Here is a 13,524-nt window from a genome sequence, read left to right as displayed (position 1 = left end):
AGGTAGCTGGATCACCGTCCCACCTGGATGGCCCAGCCAAAGGATCTCCGTCTTTGCTGAATTCACCCTCAACCAGCTGGGACACAACCATCCAGTAATGGCCTCAAGACACTGATGGAAACTATCGGGTACAGAGTCCAGCCGACCCACCATCCTCAGAATGAGCTGTGTGTCATCAGCGTACTGGTGGCACTCGAGCCCAAAGCTCTGCACCAGTCAGGCAAGCAGTCGCATATAGATGTTAAATAATAGAGGAGAGAGAATAGCTCCCTGTGGGACTCCACAAGTTAGCGGAGACCACTCCGAAACCATCCCTCCCCTCACCACCCGCTGTCCCCGATTCTGGAGGAAGGAGGACACCCATTTAAGGGGTATCCCCCTAACCCCCGTCATGGCTAGGCGGTGGGTCAATAGATAGTGATTGACCATATCAAATGCTGCTGTGAGATCCAATAACATGAGCAGTGCTGATCCGCCTTGATCCCTTTGGCAGCGAAGCTGATCTGTGATGGCATCTAGCACAGTCTCCGTCCCGTGCCCCCTACTAGAGTAGTAGTAATGATAGTAGTAATAATAATGACTTTGGTAATACACACTGCTTCACTCCCTTCTCAGCTTTCTTTCTGGAAGAATCCTTTTTTGGGAGGTGTTAGCTGGCCCTGATTGTTTCCTTTGTGGAATTCCCAATTTCCCTGCTTTCAGAGTGTTGCTCTTTATTTACGGTCCTGGTTTTAGAGATTATATTGTTCTGTATTATTCTACCACAGTAATTATTTCATATTACAGTAGAATCTCACTTATCAAATATTCACTTATCCGATGTTCTGGATTATCCCATGCAGTCTGCCTTTTAGTAGTCAATGTTTTTGTAGTCAGTGTTTTAAATTCATTGTGATATTTTGATGGTAAATTTGTAAATATAGTAATTACTACATAGCATTACTGCACATGGAACTACTTTTTCTGTCAAATTTGTTTTATAACATGATGTTTTGGTGCTTAATTTGTATAATGATTTCCTAATTTGATTTTTAATCAGCTTTTCCTGAATCCCTTCTTATTATCCAACATATTCACTTATCCAACGTTCTGCCAACCTATTTATGTTGGATAAGTGAGACTCTACTGTATATTTATAATCTTATATTATCTGCTTAGAACTGGATTATATGAGGCCCCTTCTACACAGCTGGATAAAATGCACACAGACGTGGATTATATGGCAGTGTGGAATCAAGATAATGCAGTTCAAAGCAGATAATATTAGATTATAAATGGGTTATATAGCTGTGTGGAAGGGCCTTGAGTCTACACTGCCATATAATCCAGTTCAAATCTGATAATCTGTATTTTATAGGCAGTGTGAAAAAGGCCTAAGTGATGCTTAACTCTGCCTGTTCCCTGGGCTGAGTGGGTTGCTAGGAGACCAAGTGGGCAGAGCTTAGCCTTCTAACTGGCAGCAATTGGATAAAAACAATTATTCCTCTCCCTCTAATTAGGACTTTACTTTTCTTTTCTTTTGTTGTACCAACCTAGAGGTGTGGATGAGGGGTTGTGCTGTCAATTTTTGAGGTTGTGGCATGTTTAATTTTGTTGTTTTGTCCGCTGCCATGATTCCATCACTTTTATATGTAACTAGCTTGGGGTCCCGGCGGTGCCCGGGTTATTAGTAGTGGGCATTGAGTTGTTTTGGATATTATGAATGGGCCCATTGATGCAGATCTATGGCCGATGGGGTTTGCAGTAGTTTCTGGATGGGGTGAAGGTACTGGAAATCCCATCGTTTGTGGTCCTCCAAAAAACCTCAGCAGTATATAAGAAGAGTCATGGGGGTGTGTGCCATCTTTGGTACAGATACATGACTGAGGGGGTTAGGAATAGTCTCTGGATGTGGGTGAAGGTACTTCAGATCCTATCATCCATGTTCCATTGTTCACCAAATTCTCCAGGGTTGAAAGTCATAGGGAGTTTGTGTTCCAGGCTTGGTCCTAGTCTGTCATTGGTGGGGGTTGTGTGGTCTGTAAAGCAGGTGATGGTACTGCAAATTCCTTCATACGCGGTCCATCCTTGTCCAAACTGCTCCAGATGCATCTTTTATGGGGGGTTGCAGTGGTCTGTGGGAGTCAGATCCCAGGGCGGAAGTATACACCGCCGCATACATACATACATACATACATACAAACAAACATACATACCCACAAACACTGACTTTTATTACTATATACCTGGTTGGGTACCTGGCGATGCCCGGGTTATTTGAAAAGGGATTTTAATTTTTTTAAATGAATTATCCCATTAATAAAATGCATAAGGTTGTAGATGGACAACATCCACAACATCCTGTGGCGCAGGCCCGTGAGCAGCTTGCTGCAGTAAATCACTCTGACCTTGAGGTCATGAGTTCGAGGCCATCCCGTGGCGGGGTGAGCACCTGTCAATTAAAAAAAAATAGCCCCTACTCGTTGCTGACCTAGCAACCCGAAAGATAGTTGCATCTATCAAGTAGGAAATAAGGTACCACTTATAAAGTGGGGAGGCAAATTTAACTAATTTATGACGTTGGAATGAGGAAGTGCCGTCACAGTGGATGATGTCTCGGTTCTGTGTGTATATGGGCATTGAATGTTAGCCATATATGTATATAATGTGATCCGCCCTGAGTCCCCTTCAGGGTGAGAAGGGCGGAATATAAATACCGTAAATAAATAAATAAGTAAATAAATAATGTTGTCTGAGGGGATGTTCGATTCTGGCCACAGGGGGGAACAGCTGCTTCATCATCCACTGTGACAAGTGGTAGCTTATTTCCTACTTGATGTGGTGCTACAGTAGAGTCTCACTTATCCAACATAAACAGGCCGGCAGAATGTTGGATAAGCGAATATGTTGGATAATAAGGAGGGATGAAGGAAAAGCCTATTAAACATCAAATTAGGTAAAATGGCGTCCTGTTTTGAGGCTTGGGAGGGCGGGGCCAGCCTCCTTGGCCTGCAAATATGTGGCAGAAGGATCAAGGGGGGGGTTGGATTGGGGGTTCGTGGGTTAGAAATGTTCCTAAGCATGAAAAGGCATTCTTTAAAAGATAAGAATGAGATTCTCTTCAGTCTGTTATAAACAGTGCTGTCTTACCTTGTAGAAGGGGACTGCTGTTTCCCAATGAGACAGGGAAAAGCTGAAGAGGTAAAATGGCGTCCTGTTTTGAGGCTTGGGAGGGCGGGGCCAGCCTCTTTGGCCTGCAAATAGGTGGCAGAAGAGACACAGGCAAAAGCTGCTCTGTTTGGAACAGGGAAGATGGCCGCCTCTTTTGCGGCCTAGCACAATGGAGCCAGGCTGCAAGGCCTGAAACGTGTTAGCAAAATGATCAAAGGCGGCTTGGATTGGGGCTTTGGGGGCTAGAAGTGTTCATAAGCATATCATTAAAACGATAATAACAATGTTCTCTGCTGTCTTTTGAGGAAAGTAGGGCCTTACAAAGAAGTTGAAAGCTGATGCAAGATGGCGTCCCCTTTTGGGCCTAGCGGCATGGGGCCAGCCTAGAAGGCCTTAAACATGTCAGCAGAGGGGCCAAAGGGGGCCATCTGTTGTCAGTGGGTTCATGGATCGTAGGGGTGAAGTGTGTCAAGTTTGGTCCAGGTCCGGCCTTCCTGGTGGTGGCAGTGGTGTTTTTTATTACCAAAGTGTAGGCCGAAAGCTGTTAACTGTCCCAAAGCTAGCATAGTTCTGAGGAGATAAGTAGGCCGAACGAAGCCAGTTGGTAGTAGTTTTTCCCTCAGCAATCCCAGTGGCCTGTGAAAGTGGCGGCCAATCAGAGCTGGCCCATATTCCGGCCGGCCAATCAGAAAGCTGATCCATATTCCGCCAGGCCAATCAAAACGCGAGCACATATTCCGCCAGGCCAATCAAAACGCTGATACATACTCCAATTTCACTTTTATTATATATATAGATATAGATATAGATATAGATATAGATATATACAAACAGATATATTATATTTTATATATCTGTTTGTATCTTTATGTATTTTATCTTTCTCGGTCCCTATCCTTCTTTTCTTCCTCCTCTTTCTCCTTCCTTCCTTTTTCCACTTGTTGAAACACTCCATAGTGGTACAAATCAATGTACATGCCACACTTCTAGATACATAATGGGTGACGTCTGGTTCGACAACAGTCCATGTGAAAAAGATCTTTGAGTCTTTGTGGACAACAATTTGAACATGGGCCAATAGATTGATGCAGCAGCTAAAAAAGCCAATGGGATTTTGGGCTGCATCAAAAGGAGTATAGATCAAGAGAAGTATGGTGCCTCTATACTCTGTTCTGGTTAAACTTCACCTGGAATATTGTGTCCAGTTTTGGGCAACACAGTTCAAAAGAGATATTGACAGTCTGGAAGGTGTCCAGAGGAAGGCAACTAAAATGATCAAAGGTCTGGACATCATGCCCTATGAGGACCGTCTTAAAGAACTGGGTATGTTTAGTTTGCAGATGAGAAGGTTGAGAGGAGACATGATAGCTATGTATAAATATGTGAAAGGGTGTCATAAGGAAGAGGGAGCAGGCTTGCTTTTTGCTGCCCTGGAGACTACTACTCAGAGAATGTGGTGGAAGTCCCTTGCTTGAAAGCTTTATAAAGAGGCTGAATGGCCATCTGTCAAGGATCCTTTGATTGTGCTTTTCCTGCATGACAGGGGGTTGAACTAGATGGCACATATGGTCTCTTCCAACTCTATTATTTTATGATTCTATGATTCTACATCATAATATGAATGCCAGCCCTCTGGCACAAATACATCCCCAAACTGGATGTTGGCCGGTGAGAATGGGGGTAGCACTGAAATATGCAGAAGAACACTTTAACACTTTTGTTCCTTAAAACCAAGGGCAAAGCAATCAGGTCCCAATTTGCTCCTGATTCACCAGCTGACTACCTATCTGGGTATTTTGTAGCTATGCATTGTTATCTGGCACAGCCTAGGATTTATTTACCAGTTTTCTCTCCTGCTTGAGCTCTTGTGAATACTTGGCAAGCTCCACGCAGATCCGTGTCAGAAGGTTCTCTGCAACGACTTCTCGCTGGCCGGCAAAGTCGTTTAGCTCTTTCACCACCTGAAGGAAGGCCTGGTATTGACAGAACCTGCAATGTGAAAAACAGGAAATGCTTGTCATTATACACTTTTGCCCTGAGACACAGGCTCGTCTGTCTCTTCCACTGCCACTCACATCTTCATCTCTCATGCTGAGGTGGAATAATGACTCCATTTTCCTCACCCCAAAGCACAATGCTGAGGCTTTAAACCAATGCTGCCAAAAATGTATTTCTATCGAGAAAATCCCAGGCAGAAACACTTCCCTCAATGCTTAAATATTATTTTCCCCTGCTTGCCATTACAACCTTAGCTATAGTGACATCCCCATCTCTTGTCATTGCTGATGCTTGCCCCTTAGGGACTAAAAAGTGGAACAGTCTAAGTTACAAGATACTGCTACAACATTCCGCAAATACAGTGAGATCTCTTGATCAGCGGGATCCATATCTGTGATTTCCAGCAACTGTAGATCATCACGCCCCATATCAGTAAATGGCGGTGATGTAAAAACAGATATGCTTTAATAATACAAGGCATTATTGTTTGCCTTTTCATATTAGTAATGGGTCCCAGAACTGAGCCTTTGCAGGTGGGCCCACTGTTTCAGCATGCTTTCTGTAACATCCACAGTTCTACTTTGTGAAAGAATAGAAAGAAAAGAAAAATGTAGTAAAAAAGCTGAAAGCTGGTACAGCTCCCTCTGGAACACTAGAAAATAAATGCTGGTTCTCTCATTAGATGAGTTGGCAGATAGGACCAGATCTAGCAAAATGAATAATTTCAAGCAATCACACAGACACTTAGTTCTGTTAACTTTCTTGCTGTAGTTACCAGAAAGCTGAGTCACCACAAAGGCATATTGAGGGGATTCCCTGCCCACAACAAAACGGGGAAAGTCATTCTTATTTAACTGATTTGTATGACTTCTTCTGATAATAAAACTTTTGACTTTACTAATTCTGCACCAAAAAATAGTCAATTCAAACTTTTTATTGTCAGAAAGAGATCTATACCCAGCCCCTCTATCTATATATAGTCAACAGAAATGTACTTAAATACAAAAACAATTTTGTAGCTCATTTTGTAACATGTCCAGATCTTGAATGGAAACTCCCTTATCAATGGTTACAGTGGCTAGGTGGATGGGAACTATAGCTCATAATCTGGAAACCATGGGTTGCCCATCCTTAATATGTATTGTCTATCAAAAGAATGGGCAATTTTTTTTGTCTCCGGGTATATATGTTACTAGCTGTGCCCGGCCACGCGTTGCTGTGGCAAAGTCTGGTGGTATGGGATATTGTATTGAGGAATTGGAGGTAGTTAAGGTAAAGAGTAAAGGTTTTTTCCTGATATTAAGTCCAGTCGTGTGTGAGTGTGTGGGTTGGTGATCATGTGTATTTGTAAGTCGAAGAGGTGGCATTGTTTGTAGAGTCCTTGGAGGTCATGTGGGTGGTATGACTGTATGGAGCGCTGTTAGTTTTGTGTCAGAGGAGTACTGATATTTGGTTGTTTATTTGGATGATATTGGATGTAGTGATATTTGGATGTTTTGGAACTGTTGGGTTGGGAGAAGGTGGGGTAATAGTGGGGGTTGACTCCGTTTTTCGAATTCAAACGTGTGACGTTTCATTGGAGAAGTTGAGTAGGTTAGCGGTTGAAGACGCTGTGTCATTAGGGGATATTATTTCCTAAAGGTTGCGAATATACAATATTTGTGATTATTGGGTGTTTTTGTCTGTTGGAGGTAAGTATGAATGGTGTCTAAGAGATGTTGTAGGTGTTGTGAATGGGTATAGAGTACGTTATCATCGGTATATTAGAGTTGCATAAGAGATGTTGGTGTTTTGAATGGGGATAGAGTACGTTATCATCGGTATATTAGAGTTGTATAAGAGATGTTGTAGGTGTTGTGAATGGGTATAGAGTACGTTATCATCGGTATATTAGAGTTGTATAAGAGATGTTGTAGGTGTTGTGAATGGGTATAGAGTCTGTTATCATCGGTATATTAGAGTTGTATAAGAGATGTTGTAGGTGTTGTGAATGGGTATAGAGTACGTTATCATCGGTATATTAGAGTTGTATAAGAGATGTTGTCGGTGTTGTGAATGGGTATAGAGTACGTTATCATCGGTATATTAGAGTTGCATAAGAGATGTTGGTGTTTTGAATGGGGATAGAGTACGTTATCATCGGTATATTAGAGTTGTATAAGAGATGTTGTAGGTGTTGTGAATGGGTATAGAGTACGTTATCATCGGTATATTAGAGTTGTATAAGAGATGTTGTAGGTGTTGTGAATGGGTATAGAGTACGTTATCATCGGTATATTAGAGTTGTATAAGAGATGTTGTCGGTGTTGTGAATGGGTATAGAGTACGTTATCATCGGTATATTAGAGTTGCATAAGAGATGTTGGTGTTTTGAATGGGGATAGAGTACGTTATCATCGGTATATTAGAGTTGTATAAGAGATGTTGTAGGTGTTGTGAATGGGTATAGAGTACGTTATCATCGGTATATTAGAGTTGTATAAGAGATGTTGTAGGTGTTGTGAATGGGTATAGAGTCTGTTATCATCGGTATATTAGAGTTGTATAAGAGATGTTGTAGGTGTTGTGAATGGGTATAGAGTACGTTATCATCGGTATATTAGAGTTGTATAAGAGATGTTGTCGGTGTTGTGAATGGGTATAGAGTACGTTATCATCGGTATATTAGAGTTGCATAAGAGATGTTGGTGTTTTGAATGGGGATAGAGTACGTTATCATCGGTATATTAGAGTTGTATAAGAGATGTTGTAGGTGTTGTGAATGGGTATAGAGTACGTTATCATCGGTATATTAGAGTTGTATAAGAGATGTTGTAGGTGTTGTGAATGGGTATAGAGTACGTTATCATCGGTATATTAGAGTTGTATAAGAGATGTTGTCGGTGTTGTGAATGGGTATAGAGTACGTTATCATCGGTATATTAGAGTTGTATAAGAGATGTTGGTGTTTTGAATGGGTATAGAGTACGTTATCATCGGTATATTAGAGTTGTATAAGAGATGTTGTAGGTGTTGTGAATGGGTATAGAGTACGTTATCATAGGGATATTGCAGTTGTGCAAGTGATGTTGTAGGTTTTTTTGTGAATGGGTATAGAGTACGTTATCATCGGGATATTGTAGTTGTGTAAGAGATGTTGTAGGTTTTCTGAATGGGTATAGAGTACGTTATCATGGGTATATTAGAAACGTTAGGATTGTATGATGATGATGTTGTTGTTGTTGTTATTATTATTATTATTATTATTATTATTATTATTATTATTGAGAGGCTGGGTGGCCATCTGTTGGGAGCGCTTGGATTGTGTCCTGCATGGCAGATGGTGGGAGGTGTTAGCTGGCCGTGATTGTTTAGTGTCTGGCATTCCTGTGCTTTAAGAGTGTTGTTTTTTATTTGGTGTTGTGATTTTAAGCTTGTTAAAATATTAGGAGTCAGATTGTGTTGATTGTCATGGTTGATAGCATATATTTAAAATATTGAGTGTTAAAATGGGTTGGATATTGTAGAAGGGAGAGTATATGGAGAGAAATAATTCGGATGTTGGGCGGGCGCTAGGACCCAGGGGACAGCTTTTTCCCATTGCCTGCCTTCCGTGTTGCCGGCGGCCATTATACTTTCTGTTTCCCTCCCGGGCATGGCTCCCAATGGTGCGTTGTGGGTTCTCTCCATGTGGAGCTGCGTGAAGTGAGTTTGTGTTGTTTCAACCTTAAGGCGTGGATGATGGGTTGTGTTGTCAAATTTCGAGGTTGGGGGCCCTTTACTTTTGTTGTTTTGCTCGGTGCTCGAATTCCATCACTCTTTTATATATATAGATAGTAGGCCGAATCACATATTTGCCATGTTTGTGTGTGTTTGTGTATGCCCGAAGTGAACAATGGGTATGGCCTAGATTTCCCACTACCGAAGAATATACACAAGCACATACCCTTCCCATCTGCCTATTCACTACTTGCACAATTCTCTATAGATTCCTTTTTTTTATGCCCTGCACAGTGGACTCCCTTCAGGACCTCCTGTCTACCTGCATATTCTCTTCTCTAGGTGGAGATGCATTTCCTCTCAATCCTTTCTTTCTCAGTAATTTCTTCATCAAATAATTATTATAAGAAACCACAAAGCAGAGGTAGCTGGAATGCCTTGTACTTTAGACAGCTATTTTCCACAGAGTAGAGTGATCTAGAACAGGGCTTCTTAAACTTTTAAAGCCTGCAATCCCGTTTTGTCTGAGAAATGTATATAACATCCCAGATATATAAAGTATGTATACAAATCTAACCTTTACTGATAATACATCATAAATTTATTTTAAAACAACTTGGGTTTTTTCAGCAGTGTCTCTCCTCCTCTGCACAAAGAATTCGAAGGGAAATAAACTCTCATGGCCAGTGCCCTCCATGGGCAAATATGTCAGCACTAAGTTGAGGCATGGAGGAAGGCAGGAGTATGAAGTGTAAGCGGGACACTCGGGTCATGGGGCAAAATGGGTGAAAGAGGAGAATCTAGTATAAACTCTACACCTCTCTCACTGTGACAGACCCAACAGGATAGAGACACCCCCACTCCACCTCAAGAATCCAAAAATGGGCAGGGAAATGGAAAAAGAAACAGACTCTGAAGATGGGAAGAAAGGGAAAAACAACAGACTCCCAGGAAGGAAAGGGACCCCCCCCCCCCAGATTCCCAAGATTGGAAGAATGGGAAAGGAAAAAATCCCAGACTCCCAAGAAGGGAAGAAATGGGAAAATGTCCAGACTCACAAGATGGAATGGGAAGGAAAGACCTAGACACACTCACAGGCAGAAGGGGTACTCCCCCTGCTCCACTCACAGACCAAACAGCCAGGGTCCCAAAGGAAGCCCTCTCTTCCTTCTTTCCTTCCTATCTTTTCTCTCTCTAAGGCAGTGGTTCTCAACCTGTGAGTCCCCAGGTGTTTTGGCCTACAACTCTCAGAAATCCCAGCCAGTTTATCAGCTATTAGGATTTCTGGCATTGAAGGCCAAAGTATCTGGAGACCCACTGGTTGAGAACCACTGCTCTAAGACCAGCACAGAGCACACAAGGTTCCGGGGAGACACAATCTGGCTTAGAAGGGGACGCCTCTTCCCTCTGTCTTCCCTCTCTTGCCTCCTCTGTGTTGGGCCCCATCTTCTCAGAAATTTGTCAGGACCCCAACATAAAGCTATGACAATCCTGTTTGGAGATGTGACCCAAACTTTAAAAAGCTTTGATCTAGAACAGCAAAGTATGTTCTAATACTTTATAATGGAAAGACCAAAGAACTCCAATTACAAGCCTCAGGAAAAAGACCTAGGGAATATAAGGTATTGCTGCAGAGGAGGCGGGGTGGTGGTGACAATATAGCAATGGTGGGTCTCAATGGTTTTCTGAGGATCCAGTGCAATTTTGATGGATAACAACTTGTGCATAACCTATTATCTTTATATTCTTTCTCTTCTTGTCATAAATACATTGTCAAACAGTTACTATACACACTCAAGCATAAATTTATAAATGTTAGACTTAGCTCTTACCAAATGTACCTTAATTCTCCTCAAATGTAAGTACTGGACCGTAACTCTTTATCAAAAAAGGAACCATCTCCTTCTCTGAGTAGAATGGCAAAAAATGGGAACTTAGTTCATCCTGGGGGAAACCTAGAAGAAGCACCAATCCCTTTACTCTCTCCACCATGGTGCTGCTTCTGGTCTTTTCAAATGCCTGGAACAAGGAAATGGTTGTCACAGCCATGGATAATTGGCTCCCTGAGATAGCACTGTGCTTTCCCCTCTCTGCAGAATGACCTTTAACTTATTCATAGGAAATATCAAAATCCAGATTTTTGGTCCCAAATTTAGCCCTCGGTTTATACACAAATGTCTCCTCCATGTCTGAGTGCCTTAGAAAGTTACAGCCTCCAAAGGTCTCATACTGCGAAGAAAGATATAATTCTACCTCATAGCTGGAGCAAACTAAACTAGCTGGAATCTGCAAAAAGCTTTGTTTAGAGTTGCTGCTCACACAGACGCCAAGTTCCAGGTCTATGCTTTGATATATTCTGTACATATTCATTAATGAGAGGTGATGGAATGAACACTTATGGAATGCGGAAGCTGTACTAACATGGAAAGCTCTTAAAAAGTCAAAACCTAGCACCATTATCTCATCATATTTCAAAGAGAAAATGATTGCTTCATCATAATGAGATAATCCCATAATCGCTTCAATGAGGAGGATAATTATGAACAATGTCTGGGATTAATTGTTCTATGAAGATGTTTACTGAAATAAAAATTATTTTTATGTTATTATTTTATGTTACTGTTTCTGCATTTTTTTTATATTTTGTGTGTTCTACCTTTGAGTGCCTTCTGAGCTGCTCTGAATACCTCTGAGAGATGGTTGTGGGGTATAAATAAAGTTTTATTTTTTTTCTCTGTATCATTCTGCATGGTAATATTAATCTCCAGCTAGGACATATTTGCTGAGACTGTACATAACAAAACACAGTTGAGCATCTCTTATCAAGAATATTCCAAACTCCAAAACAGTACACATGAGTAGCTGAAAGAGAAAGACATTTGTTTCCTGATAATTCAGTATACACAAACTTTGTTTCACACACAAAATTCTTTAAAATATTGCATACAATTACCTTCAGGTTATGTGTTTCTAGTAAAACATAAATGAACTTGAGTCCCATCTTCAACATTTCTCATCATATACAGGCAGTCCGCAAATTACAAACATCTGATTTACAAATGACTCATAATTAAGAACAGGAAGTGAGAGAAATCTACTCTTTGGAAGGGAAATTCATTCCTGAAAGAGTTATCACGGGGAAAAGGTGTCTCCACTGAAGTTTTATCATCAATTCTTTTTTCTACAACAAGGCAAATTTTCCAAAATCCAATGATCACAAGAATAGAAAGTGCAGTGAAATCTCCTGAACAGGAGCACAGACAGCAAAACAAACATAATGCTATCCAAAGTGCGTGTGCGTGTGTGTATTCAAAACAATTTGGATCCCAAGCATTTTGGATAAGGGATAATCAACCAGTAATCATTTCCTACATATTTATTAAGCTCCGAAAATATGAAGAGGAACCAGAGTTTCAGCAGGTGCTGCTTGTTACCTGGTTGAGTGACAGGCAACACCTGCTTAATTCCCTCTTCTACACAACCTATACAGGTGCCCCCTCCAGTTTTCATTTGAGTAATACTAAATGATACCCAGGACACTGAGACTAGGGCTATACTATCAGGACCATCAACACACACTGTTCAGGGTCACATGCACAATCAAGGTCCCATATCTAAATCTAAAATTTATGCCCTAGTTCAGGGGTGTCAAATTCATTTTCATGGACGGCCACATCAGCCTAGTGATTGCCTTCAAAGGGCCATGTATTCCATGGATTAAGAACCTGTGTATACAGAGGGCCTACTATAATATTTTTACATAGTGGTCAGTGCTCTTTTGTTTTTACCCAATCTGGAACCATAGATATTACTGAACGACATCTACCATCACTTTTGATATCTGCCATGCAAACTGAGGAAAATTGGAATTGTAACCCAACAGCCCTGATGACTCTTGTGGTTGGAGAAAAGATAAAGGACATTTTAAAGTCAGACATGACCACAAGCCTTGTATCTTAATTTCAAACCTTGCTATCCAGATTAAACAGAACAAACTTCAGCCTTCCAGATAATATGCACTACAACTTCCATGATGTCTAATGATGCAGAATACCAAAATTGTACTCCAGGATCTGGAGGGCCACATAAAATGACATGGAGTGTTAGATTCAGTCCATAGGCCTTGAGTGTAATTGCATGTAGTTTCATTGCCTTCCAGAGCTATGAACTCCAGGGATTTTATACCTTTCGTCTCCCTCTTCAGCCCTGGGTGCTATTGCTGATTGTAGTCAGCATCCCACCCCAAGTTTTGGGGGCTGTTGTCACCAATATTAAAAGCAATTCCCTCTCTATTCAAGGGCTCAAATATGTTCCCACACCCAAGCACCAAAACAACACAGTTTTGGCAGTTTATACCTATCAAACTGTTCCAAAGTAGTGGTGACTAGTGAAGTAAAACCTTTTAGGATCACAATGGCTGGCTGAGCAAAAACAGCAACAATGTCCAGAGAAAGACCAAGACCATGATCAGGAATCTTATGGGGAGATCAACTCAAAGGTAGACAACCCTCAGGCTTGGAAGGAGGTCACCCATAGAAGGAGACGCAGGACCACGCAGCCTCCGCAGAACTCCTCTGCTCAGCTGCATTTACACAACAGATTTGAAATTCTTACATCATTAACATACAATCAGGAAACACATCTTGTGGAGGACCACAGTTTCTTAGATACCAGTCA

General features: G+C 41.4%; 1 protein-coding gene across 8 annotated transcripts in view; it reads right to left on the bottom strand.

Annotated features, from left to right (window-relative positions):
* The window catches only part of trip10 (thyroid hormone receptor interactor 10), a 274,634-nt gene that overhangs the window by 40,745 nt on the left and 220,365 nt on the right, over window positions 1-13,524 (bottom strand). For all 8 annotated transcript variants that reach the window (XM_062974102.1, XM_062974103.1, XM_062974100.1 and 5 more), the window contains one exon: window positions 4,992-5,139. In XM_062974102.1, the coding sequence (XP_062830172.1) occupies window positions 4,992-5,139 (148 nt within the window). The remainder of the gene's footprint in view (window positions 1-4,991; window positions 5,140-13,524) is intronic.

This window comes from Anolis carolinensis, chromosome 2 (genome assembly GCF_035594765.1).
Source record: "Anolis carolinensis isolate JA03-04 chromosome 2, rAnoCar3.1.pri, whole genome shotgun sequence".
In the NCBI taxonomy this organism is placed as follows: domain Eukaryota; kingdom Metazoa; phylum Chordata; class Lepidosauria; order Squamata; family Dactyloidae; genus Anolis; species Anolis carolinensis.
This window is presented reverse-complemented; position numbering and strand designations above follow the sequence as displayed.